This window comes from Geotrypetes seraphini, chromosome 1 (assembly GCF_902459505.1).
Source record: "Geotrypetes seraphini chromosome 1, aGeoSer1.1, whole genome shotgun sequence".
Classification (NCBI taxonomy): Eukaryota; Metazoa; Chordata; class Amphibia; order Gymnophiona; family Dermophiidae; genus Geotrypetes; species Geotrypetes seraphini.
In genome coordinates this window covers 19852392-19869907 of record NC_047084.1, presented here as the reverse complement: position 1 = coordinate 19869907, position 17516 = coordinate 19852392, and the positions used below count along the sequence as shown (strand labels likewise).

Genomic DNA, 17516 nt, shown 5'->3' with positions numbered 1-17516 from the left:
CATTCGCGGTTGGAAAATACCACGAATGACTGCGAATCACGGACCGTGAATTTGCGGGGGAGCACTGTATACACATTCTGATGAAATGCCAGCAGCCTCTGGTATCTCATTTAGGGTTAATCGGCGATCTCTCATCACGTTTCAGTGAACTTCATCAACCATTTTCTTGGTTGTTGCTGTTTTTGGATGTCCGGAACATTCTTCATCAACAATGCCTATCTGGTCTTGTTTAAACTCAGCAGTCCACGCTTTCATCCTTGAAAATGAAGGAGACACATCACCATACACTGTGTCTAACGCGGATTTAATTTTGGTAGGCAATTTTTCCTTCAAATGAAGGAATTTTATCACAGTGCAATGCTCAAATTTTGTCCATTTTTTATAAAGTGGAGCAGTTGTTCACTTCAAAAGGCTGACAGGACAAAACTAGACGTCGGAAACTAGACTGACATGAAAATCTAGTTGTAGATGTTTGTCAGTGCCATCTGCTGGACAGCTATAGAATTGTGGTGCTAATCTTGCTCTTTCTTGGTCAGGCTGGAAACCTTTTTCAATTGACTCTAGTACAGGGGTGTCCAATGTCGGTCCTCGAGGGCCGCAGTCCAGTCGGATTTTCAGGATTTCCCCAATGAATATACATGAGGTCTATTTGCATGCACTGCTTTCATTGTATGCTAATAGATCTCATGCATATTCATTGGGGAAATCCTGAAAACCCGACTGGATTGCGGCCCTCGAGGACCGACATTGGACACCCCTGCTCTAGTACATTTTGTAACAGATTCAAATATTTTCACAAATTTAAAACTGTGATTAAAAAAAAAAACCCAACAGCTTTCTCATCTAACTGCAATAACAAAAGTTACTGGATTTGACTCCTAGAAGTTTGCATTTGGAGAGAATAGGAGTTGACACCAAACCAGAGTTTTAAGGTGGGGAAGCTTCTCAATTGAGTCCAAACTGAGATGATGTCACAAACCAGAAACTAAAGTTCAAATGTGCCAAAACAGGAAAAGTCTCTTTGTCAGCGCTTCTCCCCTTTCTTTCCACTTTCCATTAAATTTCTAATGGTGGCTCTTTTTTGTTTGTTTATTGTGGCTTCCCTCTGTGATGGGCACTGCCTCTTTATGCATGTATAAAACAATATAGTAACTTCTGTTTCTTTCTGTCATTTCAGTTGTGTTTCCACTGTCGAAAGCCTGGTCATGGACTTGCAGATTGCCCAGAGACCCATAAAATTCAGGAGATGGGAACTGGAATTTGCTATCGCTGTGGATCTACAGAGCATGAACTCAACAAGTGCAGAGCCAAAGTAGACCCGGCTCTTGGTATAGTGGCATATTTTTTGATCATGGCTTGGGGCTAGGATGTTATTTGATCAACAACTCTCAAAGCAACAATTCACCCTAAAAAAGCCATTTACTGTACTTTGTAGAGTAGATGATTCCATTCATAGCTTTTTATTATAATGCATTATAAAAAGTCTCTCTCATACTTGTAATTGTTTCCCGGGAGTAGGGATCATCATCTCTGTGGCTCTTCCACCCATGGTTCTGGGTTGACATCAGGACTTCAAGCTGATAGCAGATTAAACAAGACACTGCCTAGTTCAGGAATAGGCAAATACAGTCCTTGAGTACCACGGGTACACCAAGTTTTCAGGATATCCACAAAGAATATGCTTGAGATCAGTTTGCATGCACTACCTTCATTATGTGCAGATCTGTCTTATGCATATTAACTGCAGATGTCCTGAAAACCTAATGTACCTGTGGCACTGGAGGACCAGAGTTGCCTATCTCTGGTCTAGTGTAAAGCTTTAAAGATAGATGCAGCTCCTTCAAACTCTGTGTGACTTTTCCATTGAATTTTAAAGAAGCACTTTAAGGAGCTAATAAGGTGTCTTTTTGCATGTTTGGGTGACACATGCCTGTAAAAGGCCATACCAGTTGATTTAAATATACATGCCTTGTCAAGAAGGTGTGTACTTTGCCAGTAGGTGTAGCTGGAACACGGGCTGGGTGGAGCAAAAGCAAAGATTGCAAGTGCATGCATTGATTATAAAACACTTTTGATTAGTGTGCATACTTGTGAATTTCACCTATGAATATTTTCACCTGCATTTAAATTGCAATTTCTGTCACTTATGCTGGCCTCTTAACCCTGTTATAACATTACCTTCTAAGTCAGTTATGATTCATATTGGCAATGAATAGCAGTAAAACATCCTATGAACTCTGAGATGAAGAGATTTAAAGTTAAGCTACTATTAATCTAGAGGTGGGCATCGACTATATATTTTATTTGAAATAAATTGTGGGATTAAAAAATGTAATTGCACAATTAAGCCCTGCTTCCTGTTTCTGCATAGGCAGGACCTGGGCAGAAGGAAGGCTTGGGTTCATCGTGGGCAGCAGGTATGTGTTGCTGCTTGCTGCTGCTGAGGAACTAAAAATTTTTCTTCACTCAGAGGATGGTGGACACCTGGAATGCGCTTCCGGAGGATGTGATAGGACAGAGTACATTAAGGAGATTCAAAGAGGGATTGGACAAGTTCCTGAAGGATACGGGGATTGAGGGATATAGATATAGATAGAGGTAGAAATAGGATCATGAAAGGGTATAGATAGAAGAAAAATGGGGATTAAAGGGTTTTAGACAAAGGATCACTTACAGGTCATGGACCTGATGGGCCGCTGCAGGAGCGGACTACTGGGCGCGATGGACCCCTGGTCTGACCCAGCAGAGGCAACTTCTTATGTTCTTATGAAAAGGTTTAAAAAGATAGAGGGGGGGTGGTGGGAGGGGGAGAGTGGAAGGATAGATGTCAAACGGGGTGTGAGATTCTCAGGCCCACCCCATGATGCTATGTTAAAAATATTGGATACATAAAAAAATGTAAAATTTTGGTTGTTAACATTTTGGCACATTAATAACTTCTTAAATGCCCACCTCTAGTTTAATCCCATTCCAGATCTTTTGGAATATGTTTGCTTGGTATGTTCCAAACAATAAATTTCTTAGAAAATAACCCTTGATTTACAAGTTATGCTTTATTTCTAACAATATGTTTTTGTGATATATTTAGTTCTGTATTGTTATGGCGCATTTAAAACCAGTCCCACCTTGTTCTAGACATAGCCTAGTTCCTGGCTGAAAAAGCTTGACCACAATCTGCTGTTAATCAGTTTATATATCCAAAAACACAATCCACAAAGAAATAGAAAATTCTGTCAATACAAGTCTGTCAATACCAGCTTTACATATAGGATAGCTCGGAGACATGGAGAGGCAAAATGGAGAACAAACCCTCCAACCACCTCACCACCCAATCATTGCTTAATCCTTCATACTTTTAAGCTGATTTTTAAACATTTTTCAAAGAATATAATGGTGAATATCTCCAATTTATTAAATATGTGCAAAAAATAACTTAAGTAAAACTTGGTTTCGACCTGGCATGTTTCGTTACTCTGCGTCAGGAAACCAGCCAACAATATAATCAACTGCTAAAGGAATAGCAGTGGACAGTGTATTTCTCTCAAGAACAGCATTCTCAGGCCTGAGAGTGCCTTTAAGGAATGCTTTTTTTGAAAGAAATATACCATCCATTGATTATATTGCTGGCTGGTTTCCTGACACAGAGTAACGAAACGTGCCATATCAAAACCAAGTTTTAGCTAAGTTACTTTTTGCACATATTTAAGAAATTAGAGATATTCACCATTATGGCCTTTGAAAAACATTTAAAAATTGGCTTAAAAGCAATGATTGGGTGGTGAGGTAGTTGGAGGGTTTTCTCTCCTTTTTGCCCCTCCATGTCTCTGTGCTATCCTATTATATGTAAAGCTGGTATTGACAGACTTTTTTCTATTTCTTTGTGGGTTGTGTTTTTGGATATATACATTGAAGATTTTCACACCCTATCTTGTGATATTATTTTCTTGCCCTGAGATATTCTCAGATTAATCAGTTTATATCATCTTTTGTTCTCTACAGTCCTTGATGGGTAAGAGTACAAGTGCCCAGATTTTAAATCAACTCCCAGGTAGAATTTCAATTTAGGCTTGTTGTAGGACTAGTGCATCCATCAGAGAGATGTGAGTACTCATGGCAGCTCTCCAGGTTAACAGGAAGCTCCCCTATGCTTTTCAAAAAAAAAAAAAGTGAATTCTCAAAAGAATCAGATTGGAGCGATAGAGGAAGCAGTAGCAGTTTCCATTTTGGCCAAGAAACTGAAAAATGCAGTTTGGGTCAGAATCTAACCTAGGTTTATAGAATTGCCTTTTTATGGTGCACTTAATCAGTTTTAACATGTTAACTTTTTATTATTATTGTTAAGTTTTCAAGTTTTATTAAAATTTTGATGTATTGCAATATCATTAATTCAAAGCGATTTACAATTAAAAACGGCGTCTTAATTATTAACTAAAACCAATACAAACAGACCTGACGTACCAATACATCAGGGAAGTAGGGAGAACTACAATAAGTATAGTAAAGGATATATACAAGGAAAATACAAATGGAGGGTAAGAAAGTTTAAAAGTATTTATAAAAGTATAGTAGAAAATTAAGAACTTTTTTTTTTTTTTTAATTCTCAGAGCCTAAGACAGAGGATTAATGAGTTTAAGCATCGAATGGGATCAATAGGAACTCCGATAATTAGGTCTCAAAAGCATCCTTGTACAACCAGCACTTTAACAGTCCTTTAAATTTACTCAATGATTTTTCTTCTTTAATAAATAATGGTAGGGAATTCCATATTCTGGGTGCTGTAACTGCAAAAATCGTATCTTGTCTTGTATTTATTATACTAAGTGATAGAATTACTAGAAGGTTTTTGTCCTCGGATCTCAAACTTCTAGTAGGAATATATGGAATAATGTACCTTTCTAAAAAATGATGGAGCTTTGGTTGTTAATATATTGAATGTTAATATTGCTATTTTGTAGGAGATTCTACAATTTTGTGACATGAACAGAAAAATGTCTGAAAATCAGGAGCAAAAGTCTAAATGATGTATGACCCATAAACCAAGATTGCTTTCCTTTCACATCCCTGATTAATAGAGAGAAATGTTTAAACAGATAAAATGGAAATACTAAATTATCCATAAATTTTATAATGACTTAAAATAAATGCGCTGTACTTAAAAATAAATTGATTGTATCTTTCAGGAAAGTTTCCGTACGCTCAGTGTTTCATTTGTGGAGAGATGGGACATCTATCAAGGTCATGCCCTGACAATCCTAAAGGCTTGTATGCTGAAGGTAAGGGCATGTTTGTTGAAGTAGAATTTTGTTAAAGTAACAGATGTCAGCCAGAGATTCAAGATCTGCTAAGAGCAGACTATGTTTGAGTGAATGGTGGATTAATTTTTTGTAAATAAAAGTAATGAGTCATCATGCTACCTGGCCAAGCAATGTTACCCATTACATATCGACACCCAGGCACTCTGTAAAACATAGCACAACATGATTACACGTACAGTTCTTAAAACATGTGGCCAGAGCTTGGGGGTTCCAAGCAAACTGAGCCCTCTGGGTTGCACCCCACTGCAGTTTCCAAGAAGTCGCATTGATGTCATGCCAGCTGCTGAACCCCTTTGGATAGGAAGAAGGTTGTCGGTGTACAGGAAGGTCTAGGCGAGGATTTGTGAGGATCACTGGTGACATCATTTGAAAGGGCTACGACCTCGACCTTTTTCGTCCCCTGCTGGACCTCTTTGTGGACTTTCTGACCAGATGGCCAGAAAAGGATTTCAAGGTCTGAGCAACAGTACATCGGCTGCTGGATAATCTGGCCGTAGAACCTGTATCAACCGAAGAATCGGGCTTGGGCAGATATGCCCAAGAAAGATCCAGACAACTGGAGATCAATCCTAGATCTGAAGTCTGTCAATGTAGTGCTGAAAGTGCCCTGATTCCAGATCAAGACCATTAATTTGGTCATAGCTGCAGTAGCTCCGGGGGAGTTTCTAGTCTCTCTGGATTTAACGGAGACTAACTTGCATATTCCCTTATTTCTGGACTACAGGAAATTCTTGGAGGACCTTTCCAATTCTTGGCGCTCCCATTCAGTCTGGAAACCGCGCCTCTCAATTTTACCAAAATAATGGATGTGGCAGAAGCTCACCTACACAAGGTAGGGATCCAGATGCATCCCTACTTTGATTGGCTGATCAGAGGCCGATCCAAGACCACTGGCGGGAAAGCAGTAGCGAAAGTTATCCACTTCGTGCAAGACCTTGGGTGGATTATCAGTTTTCGGAAGAGCTAGTTGGAGCCGACACAATCCCTAGAGTACTTGGGTGTCTGCTTTAACACAACAGAAGGCCATGCTTTTCTTCCAGAGCTATACAAACTGAAACTCATGCGCCAGATTTCAGAGATCATGAAGATGGCCAATCACTACAGCTTGGAACTATGTACAGGTGCTGGGGTCGATGTTAGCAATTATAGTGGTGGTTCCGTGGGCAAAAGCTCATCTATGTCCTCTCAAGACACACTCTTGGCCCATTGGTCTCTGCAGATGGATTCACTCCAGTTACTGCTGACCTGTGTCAAAGTTTGCAGTGGTGGCTCCAGCCAGAGTCATGGGCAAAAGACTTGCCTCTCCTCGCATCCTCTTGGGTGATCATGAAAACAGATTCCAGTCTTTTTGACTGGTGATCATCCAGTTTAGGGTCGATTTGTTGCCCTCTCAGAGGACGTAGTTCATAAACAGATTGGAGCTCCGAGCCATTCATCTAGAGCTGAAGACATTGGAGAAAACCCTGGAAGGCAAAGTAATCAGGATCTTCTCTGACATTGCCATAGCTGTGGCTTACAGTAACATAGTAACATAGTAGATGATGGCAGATAAAGACCCGAATGGTCCATCCAGTCTGCCCAACCTGATTCAATTTAAATTTTTTTAATTTTTTCTTCTTAGCTATTTCTGGGCAAGAATCCAAAGCTTTACCTGGTACTGTGCTTGGGTTCCAACTGCCGAAATCTCTGTTAAGACTTACTCCAGCCCATCTATACCCTCCTAGCCATTGAAGCCCTCCCCAGCCCATCCTCCACCAAACGGCCATATACAGACACAAACCGTTCAAGTCTGCCCAGTACTGGCCTTAGTTCAATATTTAACCTGACATGGAGTAATCAAGAGTGCTCTGTTGAGACGGGAGTCCCAGTTGTTGTTTCACTGGACAGAAGTGCACCTATAAGCTTTCACAGCAGCACATGTAGCAGGCATGGACAATATACATGTGACTATCCCTTGGACCTGGGGGAATGGTCTTTGGCAGCATGGAGATCTGCCAAAGTTTTATCTAATGGCATAAAATGTGTCCCTGGTGTCTAGTGACCACAGAATAAAAATCCCGTTTCCACCCACAAACCCCTGTATCTTAAGGGAGGCGGGAGTGATGCCTATTCAGTTCTGCCTCAGGTGCTGTCATACTCAAAATATAAAGGAGAAATTATTTTGTTTTTCATTTGTATTTTTAATAAAAAACTTCTCTGTGCAGACTTCATGGGTTTCATATGTAATTTTGACTCTATTCATAAAGGAGATTCTTATGCCTATGATTGATTCATGCTCAGTAGGTATTTTAATATCCTGAGGAATTTCATCCTGATTTATGTTAATGAAGTTTTATTTGTAATTGTTTGGGATTTTGGTACTTCACAACCCTATTTGCATTGTTATAAAGCTTCAAATGCCCATCTTGTCAGTAGACCTTTGAATGGACTGAGATGCCACATTGTTTATTTGTATTTTATGTAATATCCATTTTTATTTACTATACTCCACCTAGAAGTTAGAATAGGTGGAGTAACAAATTTTAAATAAACTTGAAACTTGATGAAGGAATGTGGTACTTTTTATTCTTTTGTGCTTCCAACTCAGTCAGAACTGATCTTTGTTGGGTTACAGAGTCACAGATGTTTCATTTGCAACTACCCTAGGAATTTTCCTAGTCATTGTACAATGTACTACAAAGTGAAGTCTAATTCCTTCATTTAATCATTTCTTGTCTTCTATTTGTAGAGTAACTGGTTGTATTGTCTTATGTGCTTTGTGAAGTCTATTGAAGACCTTTAGGGAATTTCAAAACTAGATATTTCTGTTGTAGAATCAATAATGAAATTATTTTCTTCTGGTATGTGTCTGGGGCAGAATTTAATGAGTATTGGTTCATGTTGTCTGCACGGTTAACAGCTGTAAAATTAGAAGTACCTTTATTTGGCCACCTTCTTTTAAATATGACACTGATGAAAATGCACAGATGAGAAATTAGAGAGAGTGTAATATTGTATGCATGAATATTTCTTGCAATTAAGCAACAATAGGTTTAACTTGATGCACTGTGGTTTGCCTAGGGGGATGCTGTAAGATTTGTGGATCTGTGGAACACTTTCAGAGAGACTGTCCAAAGCACCACAGTTCAGGTGAGAATCCAGAAAATTGAGCTTGCTAAGGTAAAGTTATTAACAGAAGTTCTTATCACCCACGTTTTGAGATGAAGTAGTTGCAGGGGAGAAATATTTTCTCCATGTACTATTATTGTATTTCCTCCAGGTGTGAATACCTTTAGTCAGTTCTTATGATCGTAAAGCAGGGAATTCGGCAGAGCTGTGCTTCCTCTTACTATACAGATTTTGCCTGAGGATCCAAATAGTGGGATTCAAAGCATTCAGTTCAACTGGAAAGAATCAAAACTAATGTTTAGGGTACGATGGGCCACCCCTTATTAGACTGAGAAAATATCTCTTCAGTTGAAGGTTTGTAACAAGTCAAAAGTAATAAGAACATAAAAATGTATTATACTGGAGAAGTGCTTTGGATAAAGGTGCAAAGGCTCCATTTAGACAAAACTTAAAAATCAGAATTGAACGTCAACGTTGGGGTGTGGACAATTCAGGTAGAGAATGATATGGGGATGGGTTCCTGTGACAAATCGCGATTAGTCTGCGGGAATGAAAAAAAATGCGGCCGGTTTACAGCAGGAACAGGAATATGGCCTTCTTCCGCCCTGCAGGAGTGGTAAACAGCCTTATATGTATGCAATCTATATATTTTTTTCATGTGCTTTCTTTGCTTTCAGTAATGAGCTGATTGGAGCACTATTTAGTGAGGAAAAAAGGGTAGCTTTTTAGCAAGAAACATAAAGCTATGTTTTTCATGTGCTTTGCTTCAGTTAATGGATCTTTTCCTCTAATTAGCAACAGCATTGCTGTTTGTCCAAAAAAATAGAAGGTTTTACATGCAATATCTTTGTATTGATGTGCCCTGTTTATGTGGTGCCTTATTAAATGTATTTTGAGCTTAATAAAGCAAAAATAAAAATCCAGAGAGCTATTTAGCAGATTGCATTAAGGACGTCCAAACTGTGCCCAAGTTCCGTCCATAGAACTCAGGTCTATCTGAAGTCCAAACTATGCAATACCTATAGGACTTAGTTTTACAATTGCTATGCAACTTGCTAGCTCACTGGTTAAACCTACATCCTTGTACCGTAATGTCACAAACAAAAAGATCCATCTAAACTGCAGTGAAATAAAAGCATTAAACAGATCCAACTCCCAGTATCACAATTATAAAGAAAAACATCTTAAAATCGCCATTCTAATAACATCATAATAATAAAATATTATAACATTAAGGGCATTGTTTGGACGTCTTAACTCTCGCCTAAAACCTGATTCTCTAAAGGATGTCTCAAAAATTGGATGTCTAAACAGTGCTGAACATTGCTGAGCGCGATTCTACAAAGGACGTCTATCTTGGACACCCAAACTGCGCCTAACTTTAGGTGCGCTTTGCAGAATCAGGGCCTTAGTGCCTTCCTACAATAACTAGGAGGAGGTAAATGCACCTGCATTTTGTAGGTTCCATGCACTGATGGGAACAACTTGCAAAAATTTAAAAAAAAAAGAAATGCCCTAAAAAAATGCCATGTTTAAATGTATGTTTAAAACCCAGGTTTTAGTGCAATTTAGTGAAATGGTCCCTAAGTTTCTTTGGGTTCAATGTACTAAGCTTTTTTTTTTTTTCTCCAAGAGATCCAAAATGGAAGAATACCTTTTGTTTAAAGACCCCTGAGAATAGCATTGCTTTGCCTCAGTGATATATGATGAATATACAGTACTGTATATCTCTTCTATACTCAAAGTTCACTTTCTTTTCCAGTCTTGTTAACAGATTCAAAAGCAATATAGGCCCTCTTTTACTAAGCTGTGGTAGAGGTTTTACCATGACCCGGAGTGCTAAATGCTCTTACGCTCATAGGAATTCTATAAGCATCGGACCATTTAGCTCTTCAGCTGTGTAAAATCCTCTACTGCGGCTTAGTAAAAGGGGGGGTTAATTATTACTGCAACAAATCAAATGTAAAGGATGTATACAGTATACTTATTTCTGTTGGTGAAATATTTTTTTTCTCTTTTTAATATTTAAGGTCCCCTTTTATCGTGCTGCGCTAGGGTTTTTTTAAAATCACGAAGCTCTGATGCTCATAGGCATCCTATGAGCATTGTAGATTTTACCACAGCGGCCTCCAATTTAAAAAAAAACCCTTACACAGCTTGATAAAAGGCCTAAGTATTTTAGATTGTACAATTTCAAAGAAAGCACAAGAAAATGAAATCTGTACTAAATAAAGAAAAACCAAGAAGCAAGATGAAAAGGGTAATACAGAATGATGAAAAGTAATGCTATATCAGCAAAGCTAAAGTTGGTCATCATTATGACCTTACAGAAATGTTTCCAGTTGCAGAGAATCCCAAGTGAAATATTTTCTTGATAGGATACATTTATTTTATAAATCTAAGGGAGAAACCTCACATCCTGAGACTAATGTTTTTCGGTGCAAACAATGTTGGCGTCAGGGAGACTGTAGAGGAATGTGGTACACATGTATCGATATTGTAGTTAATCAAGTTTTTTAGTAAACATAATGACTTAGGTACTTGAGTATGAAGTTATTAATTTCTTTCTTATTTCCTTTCTGTGGGGGTTTTTTTGTTGTTTTTTTTGGGGGGGGAAATCTACTTTCAGGTCAAATAACAGTTGGCAAGTGGTCCAGAGGCATGAGTGCAGATCATGAAGAAATTCCAGAGGCTTCAACAGTGCCGAAAGTGCAAACGAGAGTACCTAAAGTTGTTAAATTCTAAGAGACAATCAGTATGAAGGAGCATTGGTATAAAGAAAGTGGAATAGTGCTCAGCGAGACAGGTTTTCACTTCTCTAGAGATTTTCTGATGCCAGTTCTCCCCTATTGCTTTTGCGGAAATGTGTCAGACTGGACCAGAAGAACATTCAGTGTGAAGAATTTATTTCTGAAGATGTGCAAAATCTTAAGGACAGCAATATTATTAACTTTAAAACATTTCTTTTTATTTTCAACTTAAATTAGGAGCTCAGAGCATTTTGATATAAAAGTTTTCAGTGAAATAGAGTGTCAAGGTTGTTAAATAGGATGGGGAAAGATATTGTATTTCACTTCTCAATTGCAATGCCTTTCCTTGAATAAAATAACTTTATAAATACCTATTCTAATTTTTTTTTTTAATTATATAAATAGTGTATATTGTGCTCAGTCACCTCCACCACGGATATTGTATGCCATGCAGACTCTTCTGCTTAAGTAGCAAGATGTCCAGCGGTCCCGTGCATGTGATTGCACAAGACTGTAGGATCTCATGCAGCACAGCTCTACCCAAAAGTGACACATCGTACATGCTGGTAGCTTTCTCCGACCCTTTTTCCTTGCTGTGAAAAGCAATCTATAGCAATAGGCAGCAAATATGGTAAGGAAAACATATAAAATCAGCAGAGGGCTGTGGAACAGAAAAAAACAAAATGGTTTGAGATTTTCATTTGGCAATAAAACACAAACAAAAAATTGATATTGAAACTCTATCAGCTTTAACACTTTGAACTAACCAGTCTCTCTCAGAAATGAACCTAACCACACCTTATTCTGGACGCAACTGATAACCACTACCTGACAACTGAGGTTTTTCCCCACCCTCTCAAACAAGGGTCCCTTCTAGTTCCCCCCACTAGTCCCCATTCACCCCTCTCTGTAAGTCGCCTAGAGCCTAAATAGGTATGAGTGAAACACAAATGAAAGATTAGATTAGATTTCTTATATTTTGCATGCACTTTTGACAACTCAAACAAAATAAACATTCAGGCAGCATCTATGGCCTTTTTACCAGAATATATTTAGAAGGGACCTATTTCTTGTGCTGCCAGTTGACTTAGGGCTCCTTTTACAAAAGCACGGTAGTGGTTTAATGCGCATAATAGTGTGCGCTAAACCGCTGGCCGCGCTAGCTGCTACCGCCCCCCTCTTGAGCAGTGTGGGGGTTAGCGCGTGATTAAATGTTGCATGCATTAAAGACGCTACCGCGGCTTCATAAAAGGAGCCCTTAGTAATTCATGCTGGATGCTGGATAAAACAAGTTGGAAACCATGATATGTGCTTCCCTACACAGTAACCCATATGTATCAATCAATAAAATGGAAATGAAACAAAGTGAGAATGTTATAGTTACAAAACATAAGGCTTAGTACTGTGGTATGCTAGATGCATTAATATGTATTTTTCACCACAGATCCCATTTAATGCAAGCCTGTAGCTTGAGTTTTTCTTAACAGTCAGCATTAATGGCCACAATGTATGGGTTTATGGAGCAAATTGTAATATATGGGTCAATTCTAAATTGGATCTAGTCAGCTAAGTAGGAACTGGGATGGGATTTGAAGGACCACTTTTCTGTGGTTACAGTCAAAGTAGTTTCTATATACAGGTACTTATTTTGTACCTAGGGCAATGAAGGGTTAGGCGACTTATCCAGTCACAAAGAACTACACTGGGAATCAAATCAAGTTCCTCTAGTTCTTGGGCTTCTGCACGAACCACTGGGCTACTCTACTCAAGGTGATTGGGTGGCTGTGTGTCGGAGCTTTAGATAACTGAGGCTGAACAATTATATTTAGCATCTTAAATTTCTCCCTCCAACTCAATTTCACTCTGAGCCTGTCCAGAATTTAAGAAGCTGGTGCTGTTTTTGGTTTGGTTTTTGTTTTTTTTAAGTTTCAAAGTTTTATTGTGAAATGAAAATACAAGAGAAAATATACAATAATCCGGAAACAAATACAACCAGAAATCAAAAACCAGAACACACGATGAAGTTTCAAGTTTATTTAAATTCTTTGATTTACTCGCACACTCCAAATCCAATGCGATTAAGAGTCTACTGTGTGGTGTCTGCGTGGAGACAAATGAACCCAACCAAGAAACCAAGCACCAACCCCCTCCCCCCCAAAAAAAAACAAACAAACAAACCTCCCCCTCCAAGCATTCCAGTGTCAAAAATTCAAAAGGGCACTTCGGGTGCCATGGGACAAACTGTCCCAAACTGGAGCCCAAACCACCCGGAATTTCCTCCATTGACCAGGGCCACAATTCTTAACATCCAAATATTCATACTTTAACAAGGTAAACAATTCATTTTTCCACATAATAAGGGTAGGCACCTCTGCTTGCCGCAATAACAAAAGGATACATTTTCGAGATAACAATGAAGCTTTTTTCAGCAATAAGGAATTACTCTTAGAAAATCCCAAAGAGATGAATTGAGAGAAAAGCAAAACATCCGCTCTCAGGGGAATTCTTTTTTGCATAATTGTCTGCAGATGGAAACCAACAAAGGACCAGAAAGTTTGTACTCTGTCTGGTGTTGTTTTTTAGTTCTGCCTTCCTAATTTGGTTGGGAAATCTAGTTGCTGCCATAGCAGATCCTATGTTCCATTTGCCTGACGTGAAAGCCCTAATGGGATTGCAACTGGAATTTTCTTAGCATCATCTCCACTGTTTCGCATGAATGGAGGTAGAGAAAATTGAATTCTACCAGTTCAAAAGTACACAAGTCTTATCAGCAGAGAGAATTTTTCCAGGTGTCTTTAAGTATTCTAGGACAATAATGTCCCATGCTATTATGCAAAAGCAAGTGATGACAAAATCCAAGATGCTCTCTACCCTTGATTGGCCAACCTAAATAACCAGACTTAAATCCAATTGATAGGGGTACTCACTGCAGTTTAGGTAGGGGTACACATAAGAATAGCCTTACTGGGTCAGACTAGTGGTCCATGAAGCCCATTCTCACGGTGGCCAATCCAGGTCATTCGTAACTGGCCAAAACCCAAGGAGTAGCAATATTCCATGCTACCAATACAGGGCAAGCAGTGGCTTCCCCCATGTCTTTCTCAACAACAGACTATGGACTTTTCCTCCAGGAACTTGTCCAAACCTTTCTTAAAACCAGGTATGCTATCCACTCTTACCACATCCTCTGGCAACGCGTTCCAGAGCTTAACTATTCTCTGAGTGAAGAAAAAATAATTTCCTCCTATTGGTTTTAAAAGTATTTTTCTGTAACTTCATTGAGTGTCCCCTACTCTTTGAAATTTTTGACAGAGTGAAAAATCTAACAACTTGTACCCATTCTACTCCTCTAAGGATTTTGTAGACTTCAATCATTTCTCCCCTCAGCCGTCTCTTTTCCAAGCTGAAGAGCCCTAACCGTTTTAGTCTTTCCTCATACGAGAGGAGTTCCATCTCCTTTACCATCTTGGTCGCTCTTCTTTGACCCTTTTCTAGCACCACTATATCTTTCTTGAGATAAGGAGACCAGAATTGAACGCAATACTCCAGATGAGGTTGCACCATGGAGCGATTCAGGGGCATTATAACATTCTTAGTCTTGTTAGCCATCCCTTTTTTTAATAATTCCTAGCATCCAGTTTGCTTTTTTGGCTGCCACCGCACATTGGGCGGAAGGTTTCATCGTATTGTCTACGATGATACCCAGATCCTTTTCTTGGGCGCTAACCCCCAAGGTGGATCCTAGCATCCGGTAACTGTGATTCATGTTATTCTTCCCAATGTGCATCACTTTGAATTTGTCCACATTAAATTTCATCTGCCATTTGGACGCCCAGTCTTCCCAATTTCCTAAAGTCCACCTGCAATTTTTCATAATCCGCATGCGTTTTAACAACTTTGAATTGCCCTCTCAGTACAGAAATACAGGTGCACAGTTTTAGAATTACTTGCTGTATTTCTGTGCACAGCTAAACCCTAGTGCGATTTTATTAGAACATTGAGTGTGTGAAACATTGTTGTCAGTATGCTTAAGTCCCTTTTAAAATTATCCCGGTGTTTATATCAGTGTATAAATTTCCCAAACATAAACCAATACCGTCTTGAACATAAATTGCTACTTGTATTAAAGCTTGACAAATTCTTACACAGAGCTCTGCCTTAGGGGGCTGCTTTAGGCTCACTCATCTTCCCATATTAGACCAGCTTCTCCAGGAGATTTTAAGAGAATGTGAGATGAGACAAAAATCATTGAACAAAGAACCCCATTTACAAAGCCACAGTAATGAGTCCCAGTGTGACAAATGTAATTGAATGGGCTGGGTTGCATATGAAGTGTGGGAATCGCTACTGCAGTTTTTTAAAAGGGGCCCTAAATGAAGTGTATTATCTCATTAAATTACAAAATAAGTCGGTTTTTACAGAAGGGAAAAAGTCAACCCAGCAGTACTCCACTTTTATTGAGAAGTTTTTGAGTAATTAGTCACCTTTCAGCAGACTAATAGTGACAAGTATTAAATCAGCTGTAATGCTGTAGTCAAAATATTTTAACTACAATCCCGAAACATGGAGTGTTAGGTTGATGCATCAGAAAAGTACAATGTACATGCTTTGGGAACATGGCAGCAGACATACAAAGGGATCGAATTAACACAAAATTGAAATTTGTGAGCAGTAGCACCTATCCTCAAGACTTCAACTTTGCCTGCTGTCCATATATATTTCGTTTGTATTTGTAATTCAATTATAAAGTTTCAGATGTGCCAATTCAACCCCTTTTTGTGTATGAAAATGGATCAGAAATTCAATGTATGTGTTAAAAATATTAAATGATATAATTGATGTGCAGATTGAAGGAGAGAGGATACAGTGCAAGATATTTAAATACCTCAAACATGTTAATGCAAAAGAAGTGAATATTTTGCAAAAGAACATTATCAACTAGGGCTAAAGACTTGGCACAAAGGTTAAAGTGAAACCTAAGAAAAACCAAGTAGGTGTTTTCCATGGACAGCAGACTACAAGACCTCGCAGCGTCATTGACAGTCCAGCTTAGTATGTACTAAAAGATTTTGAAACGTTTTACTGAGTGTGTTCCTATTTCTGCCTGCTACTGTTGTATGAGTCACCTGGGTTGATTTATTTAGCTTGAATAGAGTACAACTTATTGGGATGGAAAGTGGGTGAGGATTTCTATTTTGCCCATGGAGGACATCTATAGGTAAGTAACTTAGGTGACTCTGAAGACAAGCAAGATACTAAGTCCTTAGGTAGGTTCCATTGACTCATGTTCGAGTCCTAGCAACTTGATGAATTACAGATCTAAAAAGAAATCAGTTTTGTGCTAGTCCAGTGAGGTCCTCCCAACGTCCTCCCCATGGTTGTTTTCAAAGTGTCCAGCCATCTGATTGCAGGCTACCTGCTTTGCCTGGTTCCTTTGATCTTCCCAAACATGATGTCATTCTCCAATGATCTTTTTCTTCTGATAGTGACCAAAATAAGACAGTTGTAACTTCATTATTTGGGCTTCGAGTGACATGGCCAGTTTGATCTCTTCCAGAATCGATTTGTTAATTCTGGCAGCCCATGGCATGCACAAAATCCTTTTCCAGCACCAAAGCTCAAATGAGTCGATTTTCTTTCTGTTTTGTTTCCGTAGTGTCCAGCTTTCACATCCATAATTGACCACCGAGAAAGTGAGTACATGGACAAGTCTGATCTTTGGAGTGTTATTTCCTTGCCTTTGAATACTTTTGTTGACCCAAAAGATTAAAATCCTTTACAATTTCTATTCTATTACTTTCAAGCTCAAAATCTTCATCATTTTCCATGTTCACGATCTTCGTCTTATTTGTGTTCAGTTCTAATTCATATTATGACTTTTGGCTTTGACTTTTCTCAATAGATACAGCATGTCTTCTTTGCTGCTGGTAATGTGGTGTATCATCTGCAAAGTGCAGATTGTTTATAGTTCAGCCACCAACTTTGAACTCAATGGTTGCTGGAGGAGAGTGTGGCATAGTGGTTAGAACTATAGCCTCAGCACCCTGAGGCTGTGGGTTCAAACCCCATGCTGCTCCTTGTGACCCTGGGCAAGTCATTTAATCCTCCACTGCCTCAGGTACGTTAAATAGGTTGTGAGCCCACCAGGACAGATAGTATCTGTATGTAAATCACTTTTGAGTATAGTTGTAAAATTACAAAAAGGCAGTATACAAGTCCCAATCCCTTTCTTCCAAATTGCTTTTTTGAAGATGGCTTTGCCATAAAGATTGATCAGGTAAGGTGATAAGATGGCATCCTTGCCTGATGCCTTGCTTTATTGGAAGTCAAATCAGTGTTGCC

General features: G+C 38.9%; 1 protein-coding gene across 3 annotated transcripts in view; it reads left to right on the top strand.

Annotated features, from left to right (window-relative positions):
* Positions 1 to 11544, top strand: part of ZCCHC9 (zinc finger CCHC-type containing 9) — a 44985-nt gene extending 33441 nt beyond the window's left edge. For all 3 annotated transcript variants that reach the window (XM_033925175.1, XM_033925086.1, XM_033924997.1), the window contains exons 3-6: positions 1178 to 1328; positions 5182 to 5274; positions 8377 to 8445; positions 11054 to 11544. In XM_033925175.1, coding sequence (XP_033781066.1) covers positions 1178 to 1328; positions 5182 to 5274; positions 8377 to 8445; positions 11054 to 11169 — 429 coding nt within the window. In that variant the 3' untranslated portion in view covers positions 11170 to 11544. The remainder of the gene's footprint in view (positions 1 to 1177; positions 1329 to 5181; positions 5275 to 8376; positions 8446 to 11053) is intronic.
* The last annotated feature ends 5972 nt before the right edge of the window (positions 11545 to 17516 follow it).